Genomic DNA, 13584 nt, shown 5'->3' on the forward strand with positions numbered 1-13584 from the left:
TTTCTCTAATGACCTTTTTACAAGACTCATTGAGATTGTGTTTTCAGCTGCCTTAATAATTATTTTGGTCAAGTTACCTTGAGATTCTTCTACATTGTTTTTTGTTGTCGAGGACTTGTTTATGTCCGACTCTATCTATTTGGTGAAACGCTTCCAATGGGCTTTACCTATTTTTCATTTCGGAGAAAAACGGGTTGTGCGGCTATGCTGATTGATTTCTATAATTAATAGACAGTGGTCACTGTTGTACGTGTACTTCATTGGATAGCAACACAAATATGGATAAAGATCGGTGTCACACATTGTTATCGGTCTTAAGTTTGGATGATCTATAATTTCTTTAATTACATTACCCCGTTGGTCTTAATATGCTGATCCCCAGATTTGATTACATACGTTTAGGTCTCAAAAATTGATTCGAGAAGTAGGAATTTGGTTGAAAAGATCCTCTAGTTTGTTTCTCGATATTACTGCTCCAGGAGGTAAATGTATATTACAAAGGTTTATATTAGTTTTTCCAATGACGTAGACAGCAATGGCCTCTAAGTTAGTATTTAGAGGTATTCTTATCAAGTCATATAAATTATTAATTAAAAACCTTCACTAGCAATGTTTTAATTGGGTATTATTTGATTATTACACAGATAGTTTCTTAAGTTTATATTTTGATTTCGTTTAAAATAGGTCTCTTGTAAACAAACAAAATATGGATTTTGTTCTGAAAGAATGATTTGTAGCATAGATAGATTATTGTAATAGCCATTTATATTCCACTGTATTAACTTAATACAAATCCATTTTATTAATTAAATTTATTAAATAACTCGTTTGTGAGCAGTCACTTTTTGTATCGGATATTAGGTATTGTGTGATTTGCAGCTGTAAGTGTTTTAGAAGAATTTTCCTTAATTTGGTATTTCGAGTTTTTGTCTTGAGTATATGAATATATTTTGCTTAACATATTGATGAGTGCTGTGAAGTTGTTTGTATAATTATCAATGGTAACAAGTGGATCGGGTGAACCCTTTATGCTTTGGAATAGGTCTGTTATCTTAACATAGCCTAAAATAAATAATGGTGGTGGCTGGTTTATGAATGCTTTTAGAGATTTTTCTTTAGTTTGTTTTTTCTTAGCATTAAGTGTTATTTCTGCTGGATTGGTAAACTTCGGTTTATTAATAGTATTATTAGGTAATTTTTGTACTTGAGGTATCTGTTTGAGTTGAAGTAGGTGATGGTGGCATGGTTGATATTTCTGGAGGAGTACGTGTTTGGATTTGGGTTGATAGAGTTTTTGTAGTTCGTTGCCGTATGCTCATTTTGTTTACATTTGTAATTGCCGCTTGATAAGTAGATTGTGTCTGAAGTATTATCGTAGTTGATTACAAACGATTCTGAATTGTAAGATCTGTTGGGCTGATAAAATTAATACATGATGAGGAATGGTTGGGCAAATATTAGAGAGATTAATTCTTTTGGAGGGAGTTATATACCGTCGAGCTTGTATAATCTGATTATTAACTACAATGTAGCCGTTATTTTCAATCATGAATTTTTCTACGATATTTTTGGATGATAAATGTAAACATTACATATTTTTATATTTCCTACTTTATACTCAAAGAGTGAGGAATCAAACACGCGAAACAAAAACCGGGGACAAAATTACCAGACAAAATAAAATCAACTCATTCAGACGATAAAAAGAGAAAAGAACAGAATTCGTTTAGGAGTCCAGTTATTATTAGTTTAATAAAATGTCTTAAATCTCAAGGATTTAACTAGAAAACGGTCAAAAGGACAAAGAAATTTATTTATAGCCTTTTGTCTTTCCAAATCTTAACTGTAGACTGTCGGTTATCGGACTCCAAAACAAAAAGTAAACCGCAAAATAGTCGACCCCGTATGGAGGACATGCGTTTTTATATGTAAATGATTGCGAGAATCTCTTGATATTCCGGTTTAGAAACAATCATCTGACGTTAATGAGGTTTCCCCCATCGGTCTGAATCTTATCCTTTTATTCGATAAACAAAAGTATTATCAAACATCCACTTTAACCTCGCAGTAATATGTGGTCGCATTCATTTTATCTTTATGGTGTTTGTAGAATATCAATTATAAAAAGTTTTGATTTGTGATTTCAAAATGTCGATGTACGTTGTGTTACTAAATGTTTTGTTATTGAACAGTTTTCTTCTAGTGGAAGTTCAAGGTGGTTTTCGGCGATTAAAACGACAAGATGATGTAGATAATAGTATAATAGAGATTTTTAATAACTGTAAATGTGTTTACTACTATCAGTGTGATGCTAATAATACAGTGATTACCAATGGTGAAAATTTAATCGACTTACGGTATGTTCTATATTTTACTATCTAGAAGCTCAGAAAAGGTTTTAAATTAAAATATGAGAAATGTTAAAAGTAATCTTATTACAGCTTGTCAGATATATTTTGGTATTCCGTGTTAAAACTAATTGCAATGATATACCTGTTCACTCCTGATCTCATTTTTTCTTTATTCCTCCCGTTGCCAACTATCCATATTTTTCTGTAGATTTTTTTTTATTTATCAACAATACAATATACGATTTTACTCGATACCAGGTATTCGTAACATGCCTTCCTTACAGGCATGTTGCATGTAGTTGTTTCAACGTGATGACAAAAAATTATAACAAAAGAAATCACTAGTTACATGTAGTTTTAATTACATGTATTATTTCTCAATATTGCCACTAAGAGCTTGGAAGCTTTATGGAATACGTATATATTAAGGTAAATAATGGTTTTATATATATATATATATATATATATATATATATATATATAAATATATATATATATATATGTATATAATGTCCGATTTATAGCATCCTGCGCCTTCCTCACGCTACGTTTTCTTGTACGTTTTGTGGATCATATAAAACGTACGACAATACGTTTTGTCCAGTGTATACACACTACGTTTTCCCTTCCGTTTTCATTCTCATTTCTAATTCAGAGTCTTGAGTTGTGTGAAGTTTGTTTAGTGATTTTTTTTATTATGGATGAAACACGGCTGCTTTTTTTATATTTTCAACTATAACGATATTACAACTGAGGAAAAAGGGGATGAAGAGGGAAAAGACAAGATGGTCAGGAGAGTGGGCTTCTAAAAAGAAGCCAGTATTCCCACGTCTCGTTACTAAAAGAACTGAGAGGTGAACCAGATGACTGGCCAGCCTATTGTCAATTGCTAGATTTGGTAACATCATACATATTGAAACAAGACACCTGCATGAGAAAAGCCATTATACCCCATGAAAGACACACAGCAACTCTCAGATATCTTGCAACAGGACGCAGCGTCAAGGACTTGGAGTTCACAACCATGATATCCAAACCAACGTTAAGCCAAATAATTCCTGACACTTATAATGCAATCTACTTGGTTTTAAAACAGAACTTAAAACTTTGTCTGTATGTTAAGTACTTAAAAATTTGTCTGAACATGTATTTTCACGTAACGTTTTATCCTGTCATTCTTTGCAGAACCATGCTTCTCCCATCATTTCTGAGATCTGACTTTGGATTTCATTTCGATTTGACAAGATGTACGTTTTGCTGTTTACATGCCACATTTTAATGTATAGGATTTGTCCTATCCAACAAAACGTACAATAAGATGTAGCGTGAAAACCGGCCTTTATTCACGTCTATCGATTCACTCTCCTGGTCGTAGACCTCTTTCTGACATTGCCTTTGGGACTCCATTAAGCCATGTTGTTTTCGGTCTTCCTAGTTTTTTTTTTTCGCTCGGGTGGCTGGCAATCCAATATTATCTTTGGTATGCGATGATCTGTCATTCTCTGTACATGTCCGTACCAAATAAGCTGTTTTTGCTGTATATCTTTAATGGTGATATCCATGATTTGTCTTATTATTTTATTTGCTACGTGCATTATTCTACCGCCTGCTGATCTGCGCCAAAAATCCTTTTCCAGAACAAGAAGTTTTTGTGCCGTTCTCTTAGTGAGTTGCCAAATTTCCATAAGTTACAGTGCTTTTAAAAATGCTGTTAAATGTAGCTGTATCTTTTCTGTTTAGAGTTTTTGACCGGAGTAGTAAGTTTAGTGCGCCTATTATTTGTTTCTTTTTTATGATTCATTCTTCGATTTATGTTTCAGCGAATCCGTCTCTTTCCATCTTTGCCTTCAAATAAATATATTCGTAACATGAAGAAATAACACTTCCATCTTCTAAATTTAGTTCCTCCTGTGCACATTTAGTTCGTTTTCTTGAGTTAACATTGAGACCCCATCGCTCATATTCCTGTGTTAATCGCTTTGTCATAAATTGCAGATCTTCCTGGCCTTATGCGATGACTACTTAATCGTCCGCATTTTTTTTTCATTTAGTTGGGTTTAAGTGTAGATGTGGTCGATGAAAGATTGCTCAGCTTGAAATCCTAGTTGCTGTTCCAGCTCAAGTAGTCGTTTTTGACTAAGCTTTTCATAACTATTCCATACAATCTACTGGGAGTAATCGTAACTGAGATGTAGCGGTAGTTTTTGCAGTCAGAACAGACTCGTTCTGTCGACATTTATCATGAGCCTAATATTAGGTATCTATATCTAAATATAATGAAAAATATTAATAATGATTGTGTATTTATACAATAATTATTGTATTCTATATATTTAACGTGGTAATTTAATTATTAAATTAGCGCTTTGAATTTTTTGTATGTGTGTGTGTGAAAGACAAGTTACATTTTCCTATCATTCTTTATATATTTTTTGCTTTATATGCCCTAGGGGGAGGGGGGTTTAACCACCAAAACCCCCCCTGGGTGCGCGACAGGTTCCATAGGCTCTCTTATTTGTCAGGGTTTTTGTAAGTTAGGCAACTAGGTTGTCTTCGATATTTATTTCTTGTCCATGAATTTGGTATCTTCTAGATATATGTGTTGGAGATATTCAGGTCTGGACTCTTGTAGTCCCTTTGCGTAGATTTCGTATAAATCTCCAAGCCTCCGAAGATTTGCTTCCAAATGGACATGATTTCACTTACTCACATTTCTGTTCCCTTGTTTGGGCTTTATGTCTTATAACTATTCTTTTAAAAATTCATTGTTGATTGCAGTATTGGTTTTTGTCATCTACTTCTTTGGAGTAAGTCTTGGGTAATAAGACCTCTAGGAGCTTCCTCTTTTTTCTGTTATATTCAGTTTTTCGGATCTTAGTTTTAGCCCAGGGAAATAAGCATTTTTTCATGACACTCGTCCGGCCAGGCAAACGACAGTTGTTTTGAGTAGTATGGACCTCTGTAACAAAAACCTATATGTTTCCTGCAGTCGATTTTTTGGATTTACTTCGTTATTAACAAATTAAGGTCAAAAAACGGAAAATTTTTGCTTTTTTCGTGTATCAGCAAAAAGTGAAGCATTTTAAACAAATTTTACAAGAAAAGAAACTTTTCCGTCATATAAAAACCTTCAAAATGGCGTTTTCTAAATGCTTTTATCCTTATTTGTTACTTAGGAAATTGCAAAATAGGTCAAAAATTTCGGTTTTTAATAAATGATAATAACTTTTTTGAAAATAAACTTATAACATTTATATTTCATGGAAAGGTGTGTCTTGTAGTGCTTAAAATATGGTTAAAATTTCAAAGTAATCGGTCAAATAGTTTAAAAGTTATTTTATTTGTTTATCCCAAATTAATTTTTTTTGCAACAATATAAGTCAGAAAATTATATAGTTTTAGTGATTGTAAGGGTAGTTTATGGAAGAAGAAGACTTGTTCTATTATTAACATTAACAAAAATTAAAAATTTAATTTGAAATATTGCAAAAAAATTTTGCAAAAACATGTCGATTTTTTGCTTATAAACAATTAGAATAACTTTTTAACCATTGCTTGTAAGAATAGTATTTTTTATATTTAAAAAACCTAAATTTTTTCACAAATTAAAAAAAATGTCCTAAATAATTTGGGACAAAGTTAGCCTCTTTTTTTATTTAATTCATAGCAGCTTTGTTTATAACAATTAAGAAATCTTATTAGCGTTATTTAAAAGCACATACTTTAAAGTTTTATTGTACCAAATTTTAAAAATATTGCTCTTTAATGGAATCGTCCACAAAGCTTCAAAATGTGTTCTTTAAAATCGGCCGGCTTAGAAATTTGCGGGACTTGAGGGGAGGGGGAAGGCGCTGTTAACTGTATCTCTGGTCCTTTTTTATGTATTTCAACGTTTCTTTTTGAACTTGTATGTACTTTTTGCGTACATTACCAGTATACAATATTCAATTTTTTTTTACTAATATTTAAGGTAAGTTTGAATGTAAAACAGAAATAAATATGATTAATGTATACTTCTTTAATAAAATTGTAAATAATTTATTAATAATTTGATATAAATAAAGTTACAATAATTTCTTTTCATACAAATTTTACGTATATATTTTTTTATCCTATCTATGTAAATTTATCAATCTATTTTTTATAAGATTGTAAGTAAACCTAATCTAACACATCTAATTTTTTTATTACAATAATTGAAAGTATTCAAATATGCATTCAAAGATCATATATGTTATTCACAAAATTAAATTTTTACATGTTGTAAGGCACTCCCCTAGTGTCGAGTAAATGGACCATCCCATTTTGTTGGACCATTTTGTTTCACTAATTAAATGAAACGTTTACAATATATTTCAAAATTATACTAAAGACAACAATTCGAATTCACAATGAATTCAGAAAGGGAAGGAAAAAGAGAATCAGAAGGAGAAAGTGCACAAAGGAATAGTTTTATTTTTATATGTTTTTAACTCTTTTTTCAACTTAATTTATTAATAGGATTACATTACCATTAATTTACAAGTATATCTAATAATTTTTTCAATACAATGTTATTAATCAATATTATTCTGAAGCTATTTTCTTTTGACATCTTAATGCCAGTTTCTATTTTTTGGGGAGTAAGCCACAATTGAGGTTTATATTAGGTTTATGTTTGACGTTTCGATTTCTACTTCGGAAATTTTTCCCAAAATAAAGAACATTAATAAATTAATCAAATTTTGTTTTTGGTTACTTGGTAGAAAATTTTTCTAATAACTAAATAAATATATATATATATATATATATATATATATATATATATATATACTGGGTGATTGATTAATGTGAGAAAGCTAATATCTGTTATAGTAAAAATTACAAAAAAAGTTATTGACAAAAATTGTAGGCAGCTTTACACTCCAAATTTTTACATAATCTTACAGGATGTTCCATAAGATGGCGACAGACCAAACTTATGTTTTTTTAATGGACCACCCTGTATTTTATTTTAAATTTGAAATCTGCTTCACTGCCACATCACAACAATGTAAAGTTTTATTATGTTATACCAGGTATTTAAAAAGTTATAACCAATATTATCTGAAAATCGTATCAAGTTTTTTAATAATTGTTAAGAATTAAAAAACATATTCGTTTTCATAATATTCGTTAAATCAAATACAGGGTAAGTCAAGATGCAAGTACATTATTTTCTTGGTAATTTTAAATAGAACACCTTGTATTTTATATCACTATCGAAAACGATATCGTACTTCAAATTTTATGAAGTACTCCCTATACCTAAAGTTTTGTCACTGAACAAATCAATCATGGCCGCTTCAAAATAATTATTGGTAAGCGTTAAAATATCTACCAAATTAATACTTTGATAGAAAAATAAAAATATCTAGAAAACTGATAACTTTAGTTATAGGGAGTACTTCATAAAATTTGAAGTACGATATTAGTACTTTTCGATAGTGATATAAAATACAGGGTGTTCCATTTAAAATTACCAAGAAAATAATGTACTTGCATTTTGACTTATCCTGTATTAGATTTAACGAATATTATAAAAACGAATATGTTTTATAATTTTTAGCAATTATTAAAAAACTATAAAATATATATACACATATATATATATATATATATATATATATATATATATATATATATATATATATATATATATATATATATATATTAACATAATATTTTAAAGTAGATGACTTTAAAATGATATTGCCAATATTACTGAGTTGCATTCTTTGGACGACTTTATTGTGTTCATTCGATAACATGAAATTAACTCTAACTTAAAAAGAATAATAATAGAATAATAAAGAACAGCCATTAGAAAAAATATTTTAATTAATATTTCCAAAGCAATACTATTTTTAGAAACAATTGAATAGGACAATTTGTTGTTTTCATAAAATCTATTATAAATAAATTAAAGAAGTATAAATTAATTATAAATATTTATGTTTTTATATAAAAATTATCTCAAATATTACAATAAAAATTAAAAAAAATATTTTTAAGCAAATTAGATAGTTTATTTAACAATTTATTTATTGAAATAATGCATATTCGTAATGTACGCAAACAGTACATACAAGTTAAAAAAAGGAACGAAATCCAGAAATAAGAACCAGAGATACAGCTAACAGCTCCTTCCTCCTCCCTTTGGCTCCCGTGAGTTTCGAAGCCAGCCGATTTTAAGGACCACATTTTGAAGCTTTGTGAAGTATTTCATTGAAGGGCAATCTTTTTAGAATTTGGTACGTTAAAACTATAAAGTATGTTCTTTTAAGCAACGCTAATTAGATTTATTAATTGTTACATGTTACTTTGTCCCAAATTATTTTAGGACAAATTTTTTTCTTTTAAATTTGTGAAAAAAATCTGGCTTTTTAAATATAAAAAAATAATATTCTTGCATGCAATGGTTAAAAAGTTATTCTAATTGTTTATAAACAAAAAAGCGACATGTTTTTGCAAAATTATTTTGCAATATTTTTAAAATTAATTTTCTTCATTTTTTTTTAATGTTAATAATAGATCAAGTCTTCTTCTTTCAGAAACTACCCTTACAATTACTAAAACTATATAATGTTCTGATTATATTGTTGCAAAAAAAATTAATTTGGGATAAATAAATAAAATAACTTTTAAACTATTTAATCGATCACTTTAAAATTTTGACCAAATTTTAAGCACTACAAGGCACAGCATTCCATAAAATATAAATGTTATAAGTTTATTTTCCAAAAAGTTATTAACATTTATAAAAAACCGAAATTTTTGACTTATTTTGCAACTTCCCAAGCAACAAATAAGGATAGAAACATTTAGAAAACGCCATTTTGAAGGTTTTTATATGACTTATAAGTTTCTTTTCTTGTAAAATTTGTTTAAAATGCTTCACTTTTTGCTAATGGGCGAAAAAAGCAAAAATTTTCCGTTTTTTGACCTTAATTTGTTAATAACTAATTAAGTCCAAAAAATCGACTGCAGGAAACATATAGGTTTTCGTTACAGAGGTCCATACTACTCAAAACAACTGTCTTTTGCCTGGCTGGTCGAGTGTCATGAAAAAATGCTTATTTCCCTGGGCTAATAAGTAGTTGACAGGTTTGTTGAATATATACCTCTTCACAATTTGAGCAGAGGTTTTGTTTTTAGTTTTGTAAAATTCCGTTTTAAAAGATTATGTCCGTGAGCAACTGTATTGAATATTGACATATTGACAGAGAAGATTTGAAAGTTGTTTTGAAAAGCTTATTATACAGGGGAGAGACATATTTTTTCTTCGCCACATTAGTTTTGTTGGAACCAGAGTTTTAACTTTGTTTAAGCTTTACGCTTCTTCAAGGACAGGGTACTCCTTTTTTTTGCAGGACTAGTGGAGGTGTGACAAAATGTAATGATTGATGTTTTATATGGAGAAGTAGTGGACTACTAAGGAACTGGGGATTAGAAGATGGCGTGTTTGTGTTGACGATGTGTTAAGAAGCGCACGAGAGGAATTTAGGTGAGCTTTGCAAAATTGTCAAAGGAGGTACTTCAGGGGTTACCAGCCATATAATAGAAACGGCCCTTAATCAGCATTTTTGGCGTGCAGTTGCTAGCTGCGATATTTGATAGGGGTTGTTTCTAAGATTTCAAAATACTTATCAAGAAGTTCATGTCCAGGGTTTTGTAGAAGTTTAGCTGGAGGAAACGGAACTTTTCTTTGTGGAAACCTGGTGGATCCATGAGAATTTAAACAGCCACGGTGGCCTAACAGGTCCCTAGACTACATGTTTCTGTTAATTTTGATCAAGTATTGATCCAGATCAACAGTTTGGTTTATGTACTTACTGTCTGGGCATAATTAGAGGCAACGTGAGATGTTTTAATACTAAAGTATGTTTGTTATGAATTTATTTAACTATCATTTTGTCTGTTAACATTACTTATATCCATTTTCATAGCATCTTCGTGAAACAAGTTATATCTTAACAAAGTATGCTCCATTCATTTTGTGAAGTAGTGTATAACTGTACAGTGCTCTATTGTTTTTTTTTTTAATAGAAGCCGTCTGTTGTAAACCGGTCATAGTGCTTTATTGTTACTACTATAGCATCGTTAATACCACGATTTTCAAGGTTACCTTGCCAATATTAGCAAATTGATTAATTGATTGTGGTCGTTCTTTATTATTCAATCATATCCTCAAGTAAAAAGATGATAATATTTACAATATTTCACAACAATATTAAGGAAAGAGGCGGCTCTGACATTGTATTCCTGTGGCATATAATAACACACAACAAACATGTGTATAACCTCCTTATTTTAATTTAAATTTTTTTCTTTTTTTGAAAATGATTTCTTTTTTTCAATGTAACACTTTATGGTTTATGACATTTTTAGATTGATAAAAATGACCTGAATCCAAAAAAGTATAATACTCGGGATCTAATGAATATAATTTGAAATATATGCGCTTAGAAAATTAATTATTTACTATCAATTGCAAAACGTAGCCTACGACTAGTTTTTAGTGAAATGTAATTATTTTAACGTTCAATAACAATTAAGTAGTACAATAATTGCATTAAATCGTAAATGTTTTGTAATATTGCTTAGAATTAATTTGAAGTAGAAATGAATTTGAGTGTAAAGCAAAGAATTGAATTACTCATGATGATTGGGTATGAAGAAAAATCGCGATATCAGATGGAAGTGGGTAATTAATTTATTAAGTGAAAAATATCTAGAAAGACCCATAACGCAGTCAACAGTAAGTAAGATTGAAAAGAAATTTCGAGAAACTGGTACGGTTGAAAATGCACGCAAATTGTGTCGTTCCTCTGTAAATTATGATACATTAGATGTTCTACTTGCTTTTAAAGAAGATGTGCACACTTCTGTTCGTAAGGTTAGTCGTGACCTCGATGCTTGCAAAACAACGGTACACAAATTATTAAAATTTGAAAAATGGCACCCCTTTAGATTCACACTTGTAAAGGAATTAAACGATGATGATTTAGATAAAAGAATACAATTTTGCGAAACAATAATGGATAACTGACACAGAAACCCTCTCATGGTTTACAATATTATTTTTTCTGATGAGGCTACATTAACATTAAACGGCGAGGTCAACCGTCTGAATTGTAGATACTGGGAAAACAAAACTCCAACTGGATACGGGAGCATCGTACACAATACCCGCAAAAGGTAAACGCATGGGCTGGCATTTTAAGAAATACAATCATCGAACTCTACTTTTTCTAAGGTAATTTAAACGGACCAGCATACCTTCAGTTTTTAAGGGGGTATCTCGCACATACCTTAGTTAATTTATTTCCCAGTAGAATTAATCCTGGAGGTTTTGATGAAAATTTATGGTTTTAACAGGATGGTGCGCCTCCCCATTATGCTGTAGATGTTCGCAGGTACCTAAACGAAATTTTTCCGATCAGGTGGATTGGAAGACGTGGACATATTGAATAGCCAGCGAGGTCGCCATACCTTAATCCTTTGGATTATTTTATGTGAGGTAATTTGAATAATGCTGTTTATAAAACGAAACCTGCAAATATTGAAAACTTAATAAAGAATTTGTAAAGAAATAAACAATATTTCTCAAGAAACCATTAACAAGGTTCTACAAGAATTTGTAGAACTCCTAGAGCCCAGAACCCCAGAAAATTTGTAAAAAATATTTCCCCTTGGTCTCCCCTCCATATTTCTTATTGACACCCATTGTCCATTAGTGAGACGATTAGTTCCGATCAGAGATATTTTACATATCTCTGCTTCCGATCCTAATATACCCATGAAACTAGAGGTGGGTCGTTGACATTTTTATCGGAACCGTTTTTCGTAAACTGTAACTAGTTGATTGTTTACCAGTAGTTTCAAATAAGCGAGTACACAAACAAACATATTGGCTATTATATTGAAAGAAACTAACGAAGGATATATATTTATTATAACTTAAAAAATAAATTAAACAATACAAATAGTACTTACATTTACATTACACATTATTAAATCGCGAATCGTCTAAATTGACATTTAAAAACACTTTTTTCACTTTTCTTGTTAACCGTGTTCTTCTTTTATTTAAAATTAAACTAGGTTTTGAACATGTGTTCACAGGGAACATATTTTGTTACAATACTACAAAATTTTATGAATATAGTGGTTAAGTTAGGATATACATGGCGATGGTTTTTCCGCCACTGTAATAGACAGTTCCAATCTCGGTTCGAAATTTTTTGTGGGTAATATCATCAGACAAATACATGTCGACTTCTTATAATATAAATCTTTTTATAAATACATATCTCTCGATACAGGTGTATGTTTAGATGAGTCATGTCCAATTAATTCATCAAAAATACACTATGGACTTAAGTCATCTTTATCAGTTTCTTTTTCTTGGACTGGTTGATTTTCACTAGTACAATCTTCTTTTTCTGTTTTTATAGAAATAACCAGCTTCTTAACTCTTTCTTTTGTTTTTTATAACTAGGTATTCTTATTAATGAATTAGTTTCGATTTACGATTGATCTGCATTTTCGATTTCAAATCTTTATTGATAGTTCGTTAAAGGATTTATTTATTGTAAATATTCAATTAAGAATTGGTTTTCTTAGTCAAAATTATTGATCTAGTATAAGAATAATAATTTTATTTTCAAAAAATGCACAGTTGTAGAAGATGTAGTTAAACCCCCCCCCCTTTTCTTAGGGCCTTATTCCGACACTGTTACTCACACATTTTTTTAAGGACACAAAATGGAGGTAAACCCCCCCCCCCCCGAGGCAAATTCTAGGTGCGCTACTGCTGGAAATAAAAATAAGAATTACCTAATTTTTTTTTTATTATTTGTCTTAGGATAAGTTCATAACGGAGACCATCGCATCGTATCCTCGCCTAGATCATAGCACTGACAGTGAACGCTGGCATTTAAAATAAAACGCATTTATTTTACCTGGCGATCGATACGACGGTCGCAGTGAGGGTCAGTGGTCGGCGCTTCGTAGTGTCGATAGTAGAGTACTAGAGTCGAGGGCGAAAAAATACTAAACTGGAATACTATGCTATGGTCCAAGTCTATGGTCCGATACCTGGCTCGAGGCTGGGCGCTGCGCTTTGACAGTGAACGCTGGCATTTTTAAAATAATGCATTTATTTTACCTGGCGATGATAATAAGATACCATCCTATGGTGCGAGCGCGG

The 13584-nt window shown here is 30.7% G+C and overlaps 1 protein-coding gene across 1 annotated transcript in view; it reads left to right on the plus strand.

Moving 5' to 3' along the window:
- Window positions 1–1978: 1978 nt before the first annotated feature.
- LOC140437060 (phenoloxidase-activating factor 2-like) overlaps window positions 1979–13584 on the plus strand; it is a 52001-nt gene continuing 40395 nt past the window's right edge. Inside the window, exon 1 of the mRNA XM_072526307.1 lies at window positions 1979–2357. Coding sequence (XP_072382408.1) covers window positions 2149–2357 — 209 coding nt within the window. The 5' untranslated portion in view covers window positions 1979–2148. The remainder of the gene's footprint in view (window positions 2358–13584) is intronic.

The sequence above is a fragment of the Diabrotica undecimpunctata genome, chromosome 3 (assembly GCF_040954645.1).
Source record: "Diabrotica undecimpunctata isolate CICGRU chromosome 3, icDiaUnde3, whole genome shotgun sequence".
Lineage (NCBI taxonomy): Eukaryota > Metazoa > Arthropoda > Insecta > Coleoptera > Chrysomelidae > Diabrotica > Diabrotica undecimpunctata.